The sequence below is a fragment of the Colossoma macropomum genome, unplaced genomic scaffold, assembly GCF_904425465.1.
Source record: "Colossoma macropomum unplaced genomic scaffold, Colossoma_macropomum, whole genome shotgun sequence".
Classification (NCBI taxonomy): domain Eukaryota; kingdom Metazoa; phylum Chordata; class Actinopteri; order Characiformes; family Serrasalmidae; genus Colossoma; species Colossoma macropomum.
Genome location: NW_023494803.1, coordinates 12097300 through 12115550, shown reverse-complemented (window position 1 = coordinate 12115550; position 18251 = coordinate 12097300). Strand labels below are relative to the sequence as shown.

Here is an 18251-nt window from a genome sequence, read left to right as displayed (position 1 = left end):
CACACAAACTCACAGCCACAGCCACAGGTTCACCCTGATGGTGACGTCCCCTCAAGCACAAAGCAACCCCAACTAGACCCACTCCCTGACATGATAATACCTACAACATGTTACACACCTTTTAACTAACGAGGAACAACAACTTAAACAGTACCTCTTTTAGCTGGGGCGTATGCCTCCCACGGGCCTTTTCCCAGCATGCCAGCTCTTGGTTGGCAGTGCACCCTGTGGCCATCGCAACAATGTGATTTCAAGTCAGCTTCTTATTCATCAGCTTTTTGTTCACACTTTCTCTTTACAACTTAAATTGTGCAGCAGTTACTGAATTTGTACAAGAAGCTGGCGAATAAGAAAACATTACAGCAGTAATTGCTGCGAGATTCATTACTGAGATGTCTACTCAAGCAGGACTGCTATTACTAAGGAGCTCAGAGATTGGTGAATTATAGGAGGTAATTTGCTCTGGAATTATTACTTAGCAGATTTATAAAAACTATGGATGTGGCAGATTTGTACTGGATTAAAATCATCGTGCTCATCGGCACTCAATCAAATTATAACACAATAGTCTTCAGGTAATACTGATCCTGTTTGAACAGGCTTTAATCACACTCAAACTGTCCGTAATAAACACCAGAGCACTGTCTTATTACTTTACGAGATCTACTTTCTCACTGGGTGCTCTAAAAATAAAAGCAAGAATTTGATCTGTAACCAGTTAACAGCAAGAATGTTTCTCCTTTTCTCTATTATTTCAAAAGCAGACAGGCACATTTCACAGCTTAATGAAGGATCATTAAGAATTCGAACATGGCGCTTTTTCTAGTTAGCGCAGCTAATATGAACAGCCATGAGCCAGGCCAACTTTGGGAGCTGCCGGCTTTCAACTTGCAGTCAAAACCCTTATAAGTTAAGGTATAGTCTATTAACAGCAGCATTAGATAATGATTAAATCAGCTGGCCAGCCAGGACGTGGGGGAGGTTTGGGCTCACTGAAAAAATGTCATGCATACCAGAGACGTTGGCAGACATCTGCTTTGTAGTTAGCCTATAAAAAGTGGGAACCTCACCTGTTTGTTTAGGTGGTTTGTTGTTTACATTTTCCACACTTGCTGTGTCATAACATCAGGCTACAGCCTAATGCTGACCGCAGTGCTGTTGTACATATTCCAACACTTCTGCCTTACACAGTTCCATGAAAAAGTATATGCCCCCTTCTGATTTTTTCTTACTGTTACATTTTTGTCAGACTAAATGGTTTGAGGTTCTCATACAGAATGTAAAATAAGGCAAGGAGAACATGAGGAAGCACAGTTTTTAAATGATCATTTCCAGTACTGAAGGAAAATATGTTTTGCAACACCTTTATCACCTCAATAACCGGATGTGACACCTTTAGCAGCAGCAACTGCAACCATGTTTCATTTCATCTCTACAAAAACCCCCAGAAGAAAATCTGGTCAATTCTGTCTACAAACTGCTGAAGGCTGTGAATACAGTTTCCTTCATGAACACACGTTCTGCAGTGAGGTGTTTGTGGTGAGCAGAGCGCGTCTGCAGGTCTCTACAGCGGCAGATAAAGCCAAGAAAACAAGGTGGATGTTCATAGCTAGTTAACTCACCATACTTATAGAGAGCTTCAAGGCTGCAGGAGATCACTCACAGGTGAGCGCACAGCTGTGAATTCAACAGAAAACATACTGAGTTAAAGTTAGTTCAGCAGAAACAGAAGATAGAAGCAGGTTTAGATGCTGCTGAGTTACTTTGAATCAATCTTGGCATTAATTCACCTTCACTGTTTACTGTGAATTGCTTATGTAATTAAATTGATGTAATGTTATTTGTGTGTGTGTTTTGTGTCTTTTTTATTCTGTTCACTTTGTTTAACCACCACAGACACTTCCTCTGTGCAAAATAAGGGTTTTGCTCACTGTTGCCACTCTGGTGGTCATGGCTGGTGCTACCAGCATCTCTCTGGAAGATCTGGAGTTCCAAGCATGGAAACTGAAGTTTGGTGAGAAATCTTTAATTAGGTTTAAGTCTAATATATTATTTGCTATATATGCTGTATATATCTGAAAGAATCATATTTTATTAACTGGTTTGTGTAGTAGGTGTGTATTTGTTTAGAAAAAAAAGCTTAAATTAGAATAAATACAAATAACTTTAACATAATAGTTCATTCATGTATTTGTTGTTTGTTTAACTGTTTCCTCAAGCAAGCCCAGTGTTAATTGTAGTTGTCATCCAATACTTGCCTTATCTAATTAATATTTCATTATGTTAAATGAGGTGTGATTGTGATAGAATTTATTAAATCTGTGCCATGGCTGGAGGCATCCAGGAGAAACTAGCACACAATATTTTATAAAGATGTTTTAAACGTTTTGATTAATACAAACGTAAAACAATCTTGTGCTGCAAACAAATTAGATCCATTTTTATTATAGCTCTAGGCTCACTTCATTTCTGAAGTTGTTACCTGTATGTATAATCTAACAGGTATCATCCCTGGGGCTTGGAAAACAGCCTATATTACACTTTGTCATAAAGGGGAAGATATTAATGATTTAAATAATTAAAAAACAATTTCTAAGCTTTATTGTCTAGGCAAAATTTTAGAGTCACTAATCAATATTCACTTAGTTGGTTTCACAATTATCTTGCTCATTTTTTGCAAATTGCTAATGGTGTTCCACTGGGGTCTATCCTTGGGTCAGTGCTTTTTACATTATATATTAATTATTATTGAACTGGGAAAATATATTGAAAATTAAAAATAGAATTAATTTCTATAGAGATTGTAATGTCATGTATGGGACAGACACCTCTCAATAAAAATATTTTAAAATGAATCTCTTTTAATGCCTTAATTTTTAATAGATCATAACATAATTCTTGCAAATATTTAAGGTCTGAATATTTTATTGGTTTTTACTGAGGGGCTGCAGTTTGAACTAATTAGGCAGATGTATATAACACTTTCATATATATGTACATACAGTGGAATGTATTTAGAACACGACTTTTTGCACACCTTACTGTGTTTTGGATTTCATTTTGAATGGATATAATTGGCATTTTTATTCATCAATCTACTTTTAATCACCCATACCAATGAAGTGAAAACATGATTTTAGAGCTTTTTGAAAATTCAAAACCAAAAACTGAAGTCTCTTATTCACAGAAGTATTCAAATCCTTTATTCAATACTTTGCAGAAGCCCCTTTGGCAGAAATTTCAGCTGCAAGTCCTCTTAGATATGTCTTTACAAGCTTTGGGTAGTTTATCCCATTCTTTATGGCAGATCCTCTCAAGCTCTATCAGGTTGGATGCCGATTGTCTGTGAACTGCCATCTTCAGGTGTTTCCCAAGATGTTTGATGGAGTTTAAGTCTGGGCTTTGGCTGGGCCACTGAAGGTCAAACATAGACCTACCCTGAAGCCACTCCAGAGATCTTTTGGCTGTGTTTCGGGTCATTGCCGTGTTAAAAGGTGAACTGGAGGAGGATGTATTTGGCTGCTTTCACTTGTCCTTCAGTTCTTACCAGTCTCCCTGTACTTGCTGCTAAAAAGCACTCTCATAGCTTGATGCTGCCACCACCATGTTTTATTTTACTGTACTTGCTGTTCTGCCCAAAGAGTTCAGTTTTTGTCTCATCAGACCAGAGAACCTTGTTTTTTCTTACTACTTACTTCTTTTTTACTGACCAAGGCCTATCTTGACTGGATGCCCAGTTTGGCTGGAAGGCCAACTCTAGAAAGGTTCAAGGTTGTGCCAAGCTTCTTCCATTTCAAAATACCGGGGTAATTGTGTTTTTTGGAACACTCAAATATTTAGATAGTGTTTTATATTCTTGCCATGATCTATGTCTTGCCACAGTTTAATATGGGAGATTCACACACAGTTCCTTTGACTTCATGTCAATGCAAAGTAAATTGTGGACCCTTACAGACCCAGGTCTGTGCCTTTCAAGCTACTTCCAATTAATTCAAATTGCAATAAGTGGACTCCAGTTGAGTTTTAAACATGTCTGGATGAGCCATGCAAATGTGGAGTGCCGAAGCAAAAGGTTTGAATACTTTTGAAAGGAAAAGATTGCAGTTTTTGATTTTTAATTAAGTTTCAAAAAACTGTAAAAACACTTTTTTTTCACTTGATCATTCATGGGTAAAAATAGCAATTATATACATTTAAAATCATTAAATCCACAATATAATAATGTGTACAAAAAGTCAGAGGGTCTGAATACTTTCGAAGTCCACTACATATATATGAATATATATTGTTCCCCCCAAACTTTTACTTTTTCCCCAGTGCATTACAACCATTTCCACCCCTCTCAGTGTGATCTGGCTGGACAATCGTAAGCTGGTCCTGAAGCACAACATGCTGGCTGACCAGGACATCAAAAGCTACAGACTTGGAATGAACCGCTTTGCAGACATGGTGAGATCTCACACAGACATTTCATTACACAATTCACTGAATCTTTTCTGCAACTCTGTTTATTATGAGCTGTTCAGTAACTGTATTTGACTTCTGTGTCATCACAGTCGTCTCACCATCTTCTTCTCCAACAGGATAATCAGGAGTACCAGCAGATGTTCAAGGGCTGCCTGGGATCCTTCAATGGGTCCGAGATTGAGAGGGCCACTACATTTCTCCAACCGGTAGAGGACGCTGCTCTGCCTAGCACTGTGGACTGGAGGGCTGCAGGCTACGTGACTGAGGTTAAGGACAAAAGTCATTGTGGCTCCTGCTGGGTCTTCAGTGCGGTGAGTTACAGCAGGACAGACAGAGAGGGAGAACCAGATGGAGGGATAATTTGAAGTAGCAGTGGGTGGTAAAGATAAATATTTGTCTTTAAAATTTCTGAAAGTACCTGGGTCTTTATCTTCTTGCATTGTGCAAGTACCTCCCAGGGAAGGACACACTTCCCAACATGTAAAAACCAAAACAGTTTTGTAGATAAGCAGTCAACATCAGCCATATAAAACCACCCATTCTTTGCCATTATATCAGTAAAAATACTGTATATTTGTATTCAAACCATAAAGAATTACACATTCTGATCAGTCTTCTGAATCTGTTTAAATACATACTAAGCATGAATTATGTATAAAAAAAACATCATCATCATCATCATTACTCCACTGATAGACATTAGTATGGCTAGTGACTCACTGTATAAAATAAGATTGATTTGCTTGAGACTCCACCTTTGCAGTAAAAAAACAAAAGAAAGACAATATATGCAAATAAACTACACTCATATTTTGTTTTTGGGTTATTTTTGACCATTAATTGAAGCTATTGAAGAGGAAATTTGATTTAAACATAACAAAAAGCAGTATCACAAGCAAAGAAAGCACTTTGTGGTAGGATATAACAATAATAATAATAATAATAATAATAATAATAATTATTATTATTATTATTATTATTATTATTATTATTGTTGTTGTTGTAATAAGTGGTTGTCATAGTAGTTGTAGTAGTATAATGTTATGACCACAGGACAACACACAATAAAAATGATGGTCTCAGGGCAACAAACATGATGATGATTGAGTCAGGACGGCACACATGATGATGATGATGATGGTCTCAGGACAACAAACATGATGATGATTGAGTCAGGACAGCACACATGATGATGATGATGATGGTCTCAGGACAACAAACATGATGATGATTGAGTCAGGACTAGACTCACTGCAGCATACAAAGATATTAATTTCCAATGACCCAACATGTTGATGAAAACATGCTATTATAGCCTGTCTCAGTTTAGCTTACTACTCACTTTATAGAAATAATATTTCTTGCCATAATGAGCTCACAAATGCTCAAATGCGAAAACAATCTTTATTTTTTCTTATAGAGAACACAGTACATAGATTAGCTACAGATAAATACCTTTACAAATTCACAAATAATTTACAGATAGTATTATGTTGCTATGCATTATGGCGCATGTTAACTTTTGTTCTAAGTATCCAGCATTTGATAACCTTCAATGTAAGAAAAGCTAACCGCTTACCTAGCTGGCCTGCTAAGATTTGCTATCTTTCGTGGTAAAAGTTGTACAAAAATAACAAAAAAGCTCCACATATCTATGCCTAACTACCAATTTTGCAGAAGAAAATAAGCAAGACTCTGATAAAAGTGTGCCTACCTGAAGATCAGAAATTTTAGCAGGTAAGTTAGCTCTGCTTGGAGCTCCTGATTTAGCTCTGCTCCTTCTTTCAAATTTCTTTTGGAAAGAAAAAAGGCTCACACTGATGATGTCATGGACGCTAAGAGATTTTGACTGGCTGATGTGTTTTGTTGACCTGAGGGCTTCATCACAGTTATCGCCCTCAAGACAGTCACAACTTCAAAATCAAGACAGTCAAAATCAGCAGATGCTCCACGGGTACACTGATGACACACAGTTGTTTGTATTGGTAAAACCAGATGATAAACTTCAACTTAATAAGACTGAGGACTGTATAAAAGTCCTAAAAGACAGGATGTTGAATAACTTCCTCCTACTCAACTCAGAGAAAACAGTGGTTCTTCTTCTTGGTACAGAAGCTGCTAGAAACAAACTGACTAATTTAACGCTTACACATAAGTTTTTCAGTTGCATCAAGTACATCTGTAAAAAAACTTGGTGTCATGATAGATCATGATCTGTTCTTCAATGCACATACAACCAATATTGCTAAATTAAGAAATGCACTGAGTCTACAGGATGCAGAAAAGCTAGTTCATGCATTTATTACCCGAAGGCTGGATTACTGCAATGTCCCGCTGTCTGGATGTTCCAGCAAAAGCCTCAACAAGCTTCAGTTAGTCCAGAATGCTGCAGCCAGAGTCCTCACACGAATTAGAATGTTTGACCATATCAGTCCAGTGTTATCAACCCTATAGTGGTTGCCAGTTAAATTTTGCACTGAGTACAAAATTCTCTTACTGACTTATAAAGCTCTTAACGGCCCCTCAGTACCTGAGTAAACGTCTCTCTTATTGTGAACCATCACACCTACTTAGATTACAAGGTGCTGGCTTACTATTAGTACCTAGAATTAATAAAGTTACATCAAGGGCAGAGCCTTCTCATACAAAGCCCCCCAACTTTGGAATAATCTTCCAGTCAGTGTTCCAGTGACTCAGATACAGCCTCAGTCTTTCAGTCTAGGCTAAAGAACTACTTGTTCAGTTGAGCCTTTGGTAATTAGTTTTCCCATTAGATAAAAGGTGCAGAAATGCGGGTTCATGGTCATAGAGTATTATGGTAAACTGGAAGTGTTGGAACTGGCTACCGTTTGTTGACAGTGGAGCGGAGGGGCGCTGACATTTCAGAGAGCCATCATGTCTCTGTTACCTTCTGGCTCTCACTTTGCGTTAGGCTGTAATAGCTTGACCCGCCAGAGTCTCTGCTGCTCTCTGTTAACACTGTATACTGTGATCAGTCTGAATTAACAGAACTAACCACCTGTGTGTTTCTTTGCTGAGCTGAACAGCTGATCATCTTGTGTGTCTGATGCTGTTCTTCATCTGCGTCGATCAAGTGCCCACTGCTCGCCAGCCTTCTGGACCAGCCTGATCATGGAGGTTCTTGCTGAACAACACTGTGCAAACCCCACCTGCATGAACTGACCCTCCTGATGATACTGCTGCATTTTTAATCATAGACATTGCTATTCCTGCTTTTCCCTTTTTCCAGATCTTATATTGATGGTCAAATCTCATTCCCTGCTGTTCCTGTTTGCTATCCGGTGGGACCAGAGGAGGTGGGTTCCTCTTTTTAGTCTTGGTTCCTGTCAAGGTTTCTTCCTCTTGCTCTTAGAGAGTATTTCCTGTCACTGTTGCAATTGGCAATGCTAATGGGGACTTGGGGCTGTTGTAAAAATAAAAATAAACTGCAATATAAATAAACTTTGCCTTGACTTGAATTTAAACTGTAACTAGAACCCCAAACAAGCAACCACACAAATTACAGCAGTACATAAATTAGCATAAATTTACATAATTTAGACAGCTTAAGGGAAGTTATTGTTATTATTTAGTTTTTAATTTTACAATACACCAGCAAACAAGTTGAGGGGCCACCAAAAAATCCTGTTTAAGGCCCCCCAGAAGGCTGAAGCCTGCCCTGCCTTTGAGTCATGTAACCATGAGCTGATGATTCAGTGTTGGACACTGCAGTGAGAGGACTGCCCTTTATCTCTCCTTTCCTCTACTTATTTGCAAGAATTTCTTTATGTAACTTATCAAATGTACTTAAACATTATACTTCAACATAGATTCATGGTTCGCTCATAAATTTATACTCAATGTATCTGTTATTGTACATAATTCTACACTGAAATGATTGCATATGGTTGTACATAATAGTACTACCAATACTGCCTTCAGGAATGCAACAAATGTCTGGTATGTCAGTTCATACTTTGTACTCCTGAACTTTTCCAAGATGCACAGATTATTTTAATAAATATCTTGTGTGCCTAGACTCTGGGAGGGCATGCCCAAGCATATCTAATGCCCTGGAGGGCACTGACCCACCTGTGTCCAGCAATCTAGAGCTGCCTAGTGCTTTGGAAGGCATCAACAGCTCAGCGCCCAGCCCAAGTAACTAATGACAACAGTCACTTCGCTGAGCTGCAGCCTATATCAACACTGAAGAGCAGGAGACATGAACTCTTGTATCTCCCTGAGCTTTCCACTTTGCCTTCAATAATGTTATGCTGTAATCAGGTGATGGAGGACACATGCTGTGTCATTAGCTTTAAATGTGTATATATATATATGTGATGAAATCAGGGTGTAGAGAAACAAACGATAAATTAACACATTTATTGCTAATAAATCGTTAAAAAGGAACTGTGAGCTGAAGAGTTGAGCTCATCACTGTCTCTGCACCCAGAACTACAGAACTACACCCGCACACCAGCTTACGTCTACTCGACACGTACTTCCTTAAAATCTAAATATGCCTGTAAGGCCAGGTCTCACTTCATTGTTCTTTAGAGCCCCACAGTGGAGGAACTCTGCACTGCATAGTCACTCAGTTCCTTCTGCCACTTCAAGCAATACCTGTATCGACACCTGATATTTTATATAAAAAAACAAACTTAGTTCTCCTCAGTGTCTACACTTTATTGATTTAACTAGATCATGATGCACTGCATGGGGCTGAGAGCTCATGCTCGACACAAGTTCAAAATCCTATAGAGCGCAGAACTCATCCCACAGCCCAAAATGTGTTTTGAAACAAAAAGTCAAAATAATTACTAATTCTCTTGAAAGCCTAATGTATAATATCATAATAATGTCCTACTTAATGGTTTATTATACCAAAATATACGCATACCTTTTCAAAAATGAGTAATTACAAGTCAAAATCTTGTGAAAAGAAGTCAACCTTGTCAGACACCAGAATGAGAGAAGGATAAAAGATCATTATTTTTTTCTCCTATGTGGCAGAAATAGGCTTTCACAGAAAAGTCCTTAGTAGATCAGAGATCAGTTTGCTCACTGTACACATAAAAATAATTACATGTTGTTATTATGATGCTGGGGGCTTATGATCCAGGTCTACGACTTTACTGACTGTCGTTAATACCTGTGTAATGTATAAAGAAGAAACTGTGAAGCTTCTAATGTGAAGATTGTGGACATTTCTGTATGTTTTTCTACCAGGTTAATATGTATAATAAGCAGAGAACTCAAGACTTTCAGCCTGAGAAAAAAAGTGTGAATAAAACTTTATGCAGTCATTACTTAAGTGATGTCCTCTTGCCGCTCACACCAGCATCAAGTTCACTATGCCTTCAAATAACGAGCCTTTCATTGTAGAGAAACATTCAGTGCTACATGCAGAGAATGCAAAAAAAGTAAATCCAAGTGAAGTTTTGAATGAATTACAGATCACATTTTTTTCTTAATGTATGTTTATGTGCTGGTATGAATCACAGACATTATATATTGTGAATGCTGAGAGTTTATTATATTTTTGAGCAGTCAGAGAGAGAAAGAGTTAGTTTTCACAGAGATTAATTTGTATTTTTAAGAAAAGATAGTGGTTTAAATCCACTTTTAAAAAGTGAAAAGAGATAGACAATACAGAGATAAAGGTAAAAAAAAAAGGTTTTATTTTTTTACGTTTTTTTTTTGCTAAATCAGTAAATACATTCTGATCAAACTGGATCCTCCTCTGGGGTTTTCAGGTTCTGGCTCTCTCCAGTCTGTATATAAAGAACAATTAATAGAATTTACTCACAAGAACTGCTGCATCCTTAATGTTGTGTTACGCTTAGAGATACAACATATTCATTGCTGTAGTTCAGTTCTAATTCTGGAGATCCACTCTCAGCTCCAGGAGATCAACTGACCTGCAGAGTTTAGTTTCAACTGGAGTCACTAAAACCTGTTCTAGCTGTATGCCTGTTGATTATTTATTTATTTTAAGTATTACTAGGCAGGAGTCTTTTAACTTCGCATCTGTACCAACTGTGGCAAATACTTTTGACCACAGGGGTTTTATAATGGTCATTCAAACTCGTGATTATTTGCACCATAATCTTAGTTTATAAAAGTCTCCATCAGCTTCTGAAACAGGCAGCTGGAACTGCACCCAACAGGGTAGGTCTCTGTAGATGAGGACTGACACAACTTTAATGAAGTTATACCTTTAAACCACAGGGTAGGAGCCTCTTGTGGCAATACCACACTGGTTATCCTTGTTCCTGGACATCTTGATGTAGCCTTCATCACCCCAGTTAACACCCCAGCTGCAAAACAAATGTTGGATATTTATTTTTGTCCTCTGAGTAAAGCATGTTACTCTACATCTCTGACTGTGATGTGATCAAGAATCGTCTCTTTTAATGTTTGGCTGGTTTGTTAATTTACCTGTTCTTGACCAGCCAGTAGTCCCTTCCCTGCTCATCAGTGCCGTAACCAACAGCCAGCATGGCGTGACCCAGCTTAGTGCTGCTGCAGTTTGGCTCATCATACACACCTGCAATCATTCAGGTTACCAGCTTTCAATTAGGATGTTCAACAATTATCTAGTAAATCAAATGGACTGTTAACAAAATTCTGAGAAAGTCCTGCCTCCCTTAGTTACTGTTGCTGGGTGAGTCAAACTTTCAGTATATGCTAACACAGTAATAACCACAACATGTGTGCTAACAGATTAGTAGCACAAATGAACATTTAAAAGCACACAGAGGAACATCAGAAACGTTTTATCATTCAAAAATAAACTGGCTTGATGTTCAGATCAGATATACATCATTTGAGAAACAGAAACTGATTCTGGAATCCAGGTGTGAATTAACTGAGGGAAATGTTAGGCAACTTCATATTAACTCAGCAGATTTTAATGTCTAATAAAGGGAAAATCTTAGTGACAGAAGCTGCCCCTTCAGATGAGCTAATAATCATTGCAATGTTATATTAGATGTTAAGAGGGACTCTTTGTCTTTTATGTGAGGTTTGTCAGCAAACTTTAATGAAATAATACAAAGAATGGCATGTGTATGATGGCATTAATATTTATCTGTACACAGAATGTATTACCAGAGAATTTGTAGAGAGGAAAATTACCACTGAGTAATGTCTTCCGGGTTTGTCAAACGCTAAAGGGTCCAAAATGAATGGGTTAATATGGAGCACTTGAAAAGTCATAGTTTATGAGTGCTTAAACATTTTTATATAGAAGAATGCATTCAGATTTTTAACACACAACAGCATAACACATCATAACACTACTGTTATATTTGAGAGCTTTTGATTTTAAGTTATAAGACTTTGTATTTACAGTCAGTGAGCAAGAACAAGCTGATCAGCTTGCCAACCAATGCGCACTCAGTAGGAGTAATGCCAACCAATCAGCACTCAGTAGGAGTAATGCCAGCCAATCAGCACTCAGTAGCAGTAATGCCAACCAACAAGCACTCAGTAGCAGTAATTTTAACCAATCAGTGCTCAGTAGCAGTAATGATAACAAGCCAGCGTTCAATAACAGTAATACTAAACAATCAGTGCTCAGTAGCAGTAATGCGAACTAATCAGCGCTCAGTAGCAGTAATGCTAACCAGTCAGCGCTCAGTAGCAGTAATGCTAAACAATCAGCACTCAGTAGCAGTAATGCTAACAAGCCAGCGTTCAATAACAGTAACACTAAACAATCAGTGCTCAGTAGCAGTAATGCTAAACAATCAGTGCTCAGTAGCAGTAATGCTAACCAGTCAGTGCTCAAAACCTGTTTGCTGTAGAAAAAAGAAATATACATGTAAGTTTTATTTGCATTTTTAGTGAAATACATTGTTCCATTTTGAAAAAAGAAATGAAAACAACTCCAAATGATCGGGATAGTGTGAGCCAGGCATTACACATTCCTTACTAACACCTTTCTATCTTTTCTCCTACTCCTGATGGAGGAAGGAGACGTTTGTGATTGACTGAGATCAATCATTATTTTAGAAACAGTTAATTCCCTCACATATGCCTGAAACACAGAATGTGGTAATGAGTACAGCAGGTTTCTGAGGGTTACCTGACTCATAGAGCTGGAAGCTGTCGTGGGAGACATCTAAAGATACAGAAATAGGCCCGACTGTGGCCACAGCGTACTGCAGAACGTCTTCTGTGCTCTTCACCATTTTATAGTCGGAACACTTAGCCCAAGCTTTCTGTTTATTAAACCTGCACAGCCCTTCCTGAGGAAAGATGAAAACAATCAGGGTCAGCTGCTTCCCTTCTAGTTCAAAGTTTAAAAGTTCAAAGGGAAAAATCAAATTGGCAAAAGTTTCTTCTCACCCAGTAAAGTTTTGCACTGGAGCTAAAAGGCTAACAACCACACTAATTAGCACTCTGCAAAATGAATGCCCAAATCATCAAATACCTGCTTGACTTACTGTTTTAAAAATGGGCAAAAATGTGTGGACAAAATGTATGCAGTTGCCCATGCTAATGGGCACACAGTTGGCTTTCATTACTTGTTAGCCGCTCCACTTTAAAGCATACAAAGCAAACTTCAGACAGCAAAAAATGTCTTAGCTGATCAAATACATTTGGGCATAAGGACTAATTTGTGTATCCTTAATTAAACTATTGGCATCATTAACTACTGCAGCCTCACCTTGGCCTGGTATGGATAGGTGTACGCTGTCTCCAGGCCTCCACTTTTCATGATGTAGTCAAAGGCCTGGTATGCCAGACCACCGTTACAGCCATAGTTTCCAGAACTCCCAGAGCAGTCCACCAGCTGTTGCTCGCTCAAGCTTACCAGCTTCTTTGTCTTCTTGAACATCTGACCCTCGAGCGCCCCTGTCTGAGAGAGGGGGATGATAGAAAACAAAGGGCGTGAAAAAACAGAAATCCTAATTATTTTCTTTCTTAAATAATGCTCTATTTCAAGTTCCACTCTTCCACAGCACACATACTCCTACTTTGACCTGTATTTATCCGCAAGCTGATAATTAACATTACTCATATTACAAACTTAATTGTTTCAAATCACCAATATTTATGCAAGTTCCTCCATTGTAATGATGCACACTAAAGATACTTGAGCACTAACAGCTCCCCCTTGTGGAGAACATTCAGAGAAATAGATCTATAAAAAAACTGATACCAGTGGAAACCAATGACTATCGTATCACAATGAAAATGAAAGTTACATCCATGAACATTAGTAGGGGTGCAGTGGATCACAAAACTCACGGTTTGGATTGCATCAGTTTTTGAGTCACGGATCGTATTATTTTTCAGATAAAAAAAAGGAGACAAATATAACTGTGCTTTCCATTTATTACTTAAAGAACCTAAAGAACACTTAAAACAAGAACTTTTGCCCATGGTCTTAAATGAAAACAACAATGAAGATGTCTATTGTTTAGATAAAATCTTAAAATATAATAGTCAGTACAGAATTGTTAAAGTGCAATATGAGTCATGGCGATACCTTCTTCTTTTGAATAATAGTAATTGAAAAAATGTCTACGTTGTCTGGGGAGACGGTTGACCTCTTTTCCCAGTCCCCTGCTGTGGAGAACACCCTCTTGCTAGGAATTGAAATGCCAGGCACAGCGATGTAGCATCATGGCAACGTGTGGAAAAACATTTTGCAGCATAGTTTGTGCTTTGGACCCCCACAAACAGATGAATCCAACTTTTGCGAGTGTATTGAAAGAGTAATCAAAGTAAACTCAGTCAAAACTTGGCGAAGGACGTGTCTTCTGAGGACATGAATGAATTATCTACTACTGTCATCATATCTTTATCAGTATAATGTTGATTTTAAATCATTTGAGACCAAAATATCAAGCCAGATGTTCTTTTTTCCCTACCCAATGCCTCTGACTATTAAATAATTATTTCAGGCTTTACAGGGTGACACACAGCAGTGTACACTCACTATATTTTAGTTTTTTTCTCAAAAATGATATTTCTTTCAATTTGAACAAAAAAAACTTACATAGTGCCGCTTTAACTGCTTTGCTCATGCTCCGTTTACGTGAAATAGAACTGCTTTTTTGGTAACTTTTTAGACAGAGATTTAGGGAATTATTACTTTAAAAATAACAGCGGCAGTAAACCTGTATTGCACATGATTATGGCTAAACGTCGGCAATTAATCCATGGTTCACATGCACAACAAACTATGGACAACAAACATCATTATAATGATGATCTGTTAGTATGAATATTAGAAGAGCTCAGTGTATTATGAGGCAGGTGAAACTATGTTTATGATTAGTCCATTTCAGATGAAGAAGTTCACTTTGTTTTCAAGGCAGCAAACACAAAAGAACGGCTGATCTCTTATGGTTAGCGTTAGCCTAACGTGGACAGCAGAGTGACTACCACACTTCTGTTTTGTCTTGTATCACCTTGTAACACCTACATTTTTTAAATGATATATACCAAAACTGTCAGAAATTTTAATTATACTGAACCGACAAAACTACTTCAAAGTTTCCCTCCATCTGGTTCTCCCTCACTATCTGTCCTGCTGTAACTCACCGCACTGAAGGCCCAACAGGAGCCACAATGACTTTGGTCCTTAACCTCAGTCACATAGCCCTCAGCCCTCCAGTCCACAGCGCTAGGCAGAGCAGCGCCCTCTACCGGTTGGAGAAATGTAGTTGCACTCTCGATCTTGGTCTCATTAAAGGATCCCAGGCAGCCCTTGAACATCTGCTGGTACTCCTGATTATCCTGTCAGAGAAGAAGATGGTGAGAGAGTTGTGACTTCCCAGAAGTCAAATACAGTTACTGAACAGCACATCATAAACAGAGCTGAAGGAAAAAAAATCTGTGAATTGTGTAATGAAATGTCTGTGTGGGATCTCACCATATCTGCAAAGTGGTTCATGCCGAGTCTGTAGCTTTTGATGCCCTGGTCAGCCAGCATGTTGTGCTCCAGGACCAGTTTACGATTGTCCAGCCAGATCATCTTACGTCGAGACTCTTCTTCCACTGAACCATAACTCTTAGCTGAGAGGGAAACATACATACAGTGCATATACAGTATTTTCCACAGACACACATACTGTAAATACATACACAGAGTTTGCCCCTCCAGGCTGCTCCAGAGTTTCTGCTTCACATCTTCAGCACCAATATTTCAGACAGCAGATCGGCACATGGTTCAGAGCGGGGCTTTAATATCACTAAATATGGCCAATTAAAAAAGATTATGAGCTGCCATCACTCAGAATACAGCTTCTGTCTCTGAGTCTCTTTTCAATCTCTTGATGTTGTTACCATGTTTCTGATTTTGCTGTAGCATTTGTAAATTTGCTGTTGCGTTTCTGAATTCACTGTTTTCTTGAATTTGGTGTTACGTTCCTGAATTTGCTGTTGCATTTTAAAATTTATTTAAAATAATAATTTAATATAAATTAATTTATATTAAAATTATGTTTATGAATTAGAGGTCGTATTTTTGCATTTTCAAAATTGCTGTAGCTTTTCTGAGTTTCTGAGCTTCTGCCAAAAAATGTTACATAGGCCAACATATTACAGATTTTTACAGTGTAAATTATTATTTTAAATTAAAGAAGAAATATTTTTAATATTCTTAATACGTTATTCCAAATAAAGTTGGAATAATATTGTACCTTGGGAACAATTACTTATATACTTCTATAGTTATACAGCCTTTGGCAGGAATCAGTACCTCTTAAGACACTGCTTGCAGTTTTTACACCATTCAATTCTAAATATTTTTCTGTTTTAGCAAAGAATTTGCCACTGCAGTAGAGGAAGTTTGTAATTTGTTATACAGAAGCAGATTTGATGTAGATTTCTCACCAAACTTCAGTTTCCAGGTGTGGAACTCCAGATCCTCCAAAGACATACTGGCTGCACCAGCCACAGCCACAAGAGCAGCGACAGCAAGCAAAACCCTCATTCTGCACAGAGTAAGGAGCAGATTTACTAATGTTTGATCCGTTGCAAACCCTACTTAAAACATGAAAGTAAAGAACAGTTACATACATCTCTTTTGTTACAGTGTAAATGTATTCATGCATTCTTGAAATGAAAGTCACTCAGTACTTATGTAGCATTTTAACTGAGTAAATATTGACTATTTCTGCAGAGCTACCTTTACTTTTACCTAGACTCTTTACCCTTTTTTACAATCAGTATTTTTTTCTTTTAAAATTTTCAAGTTTGCGTGAGATCTGGAACGTTAAGTTATCTGTGAATGTATGATGAAGTTTGTGTGTTTATGTGTGTGTGAGTGAGAATTTATATAGTTTCATGAGCCACAACTGCCAGATTACCTCCGAGGCTGAGACTAATGTTGGAGTAATGGTAATAGTTGTAGTTATTTTCTGGTTTTATCTGCCACTCTGCTCCATGTAATATGCAAAAGTTTGGACGCCCTGGTCAAATTCCATGTTGTTGTTGATTTTCTGTGTGACTAATTTCACATATCCTCTAAACTTCGGCACATTTTAATGCACAATTACCGCTTACTTGCTGAATTTTACATATTGGAAAAAATATAACTGTCATCATCATCATCATTAACCGCTTAGTCCAGATAGGGTCACGGTAGCAGTTGGGAGAGCAGAGAATCCCAGACGACCCTGTCCCCCGCAACTTCCTCCAGCTCATTCCCGGGGACCCCAATACGCTCCCAGGCCAACTTGGAGATATAATCCCTCCAGCGGGTCCGAGGACAACCCCAGGGTCTTGTCCCGGTAGGCCGTGCCTGGTACACCCCCACCGGGAGGCGTCCAGGGGGCATCCGGATCAGATGCCCGAACCACCTCAACTGGCTCCTCTCAATTCAGAGGAGTAGCGGCTCTACTCTGAGCTCCTCCCGGATGACCGAGCTCCTAACCCTATCAAGTAGAGTGTAGCTGGCCTGCAAAGAAAGCTCATTTCCGCTGCTTGTATTCGCGATCTCATTCTGTCGGTCATTACCCACAGCTCATGACCATAGGTGAGGGTCGGGATGTAGACCAACCGGTAAACAGAGAGCTTCGCCTTATGGCTCAGCTCCCTCTTCACCACTACAGTCTGGTACACTGCATTACTTCTGCCGCCTGTCCCAGCCTGCGGCCGATCTCACAATCCCTCTTCCCATCACTCTTGAACAAGACCCTAAGATACTTAAACTCCTCCACCTGGGGCAAGTCCTTTCCCCTTACCTGGAGTGGGTATGCCATCCTTTTCCAGGCTAGGACCATGGACTCAGACTTGGAGGTGCAGATCCGCATGCCAACCACTTCACACTCAGCTGCAAACCACTGCAGTGAGCGCTGGAAGCATCCATGCGATCCAGCTAAAAGAACAACATCATCTGCAAAAAGCAGAGACACCACCCTCCGGCCTCCACACATAATGCCCTCCTGACCCCGGCTACGCCTTGACACCCTGTCCATGAATATCACGAACAGGAGTGGAGACAGGGCACAACCCTGGCGGAGTCCAACGCTAACACTGAAAGAGCCTGACTTAATGCCGAGTATACGAACACAGCTCTCACTCCGGGAGTACAGAGATTGAATGGCCTGGGGTAATAGCCCCGGCACCCCATACTCCCGGAGGACCTCCCCCAAGATATCTTAATCAAAAATATAACTGGCCTCTGCAAAAGTTATGGCACATTTTATTTTTGATGTTTTTTTCCAATGTTAAATGTTGATGTTAAACTTAGCAAATGAATAGAAATTGTGCACTAAAATTAGTACAAAAATGCCATGTTTACATGTTCTGTGTAAATG

General features: G+C 38.8%; 1 protein-coding gene and 2 long non-coding RNA genes across 3 annotated transcripts; 2 read left to right on the top strand and 1 right to left on the bottom strand.

Moving 5' to 3' along the window:
* Window positions 1–1156: 1156 nt before the first annotated feature.
* On the top strand, window positions 1157–5334 carry LOC118823570. Its single transcript, XR_005008536.1, has 4 exons — window positions 1157–1665; window positions 1897–2014; window positions 4318–4449; window positions 4584–5334. It is a non-coding gene; the product is annotated as an uncharacterized LOC118823570 (long non-coding RNA).
* Window positions 5335–5487: 153 nt separating this feature from the next.
* Window positions 5488–8883, top strand: LOC118823571. Its single transcript, XR_005008537.1, has 2 exons — window positions 5488–7784; window positions 8506–8883. It is a non-coding gene; the product is annotated as an uncharacterized LOC118823571 (long non-coding RNA).
* Window positions 8884–10204: 1321 nt separating this feature from the next.
* On the bottom strand, window positions 10205–16423 carry LOC118823558 (cathepsin L1-like). The gene is made up of 8 exons (XM_036593250.1): window positions 16324–16423; window positions 15362–15504; window positions 15031–15225; window positions 13145–13336; window positions 12560–12722; window positions 10909–11017; window positions 10686–10787; window positions 10205–10241 (listed from the first exon to the last, which is right to left on the bottom strand). The coding sequence occupies exons 1-7, from the start codon at window positions 16421–16423 to the stop codon at window positions 10688–10690; spliced, it is 1002 nt and encodes a 333-aa protein (XP_036449143.1). The 3' UTR covers window positions 10205–10241; window positions 10686–10687.
* Window positions 16424–18251: the final 1828 nt, after the last annotated feature.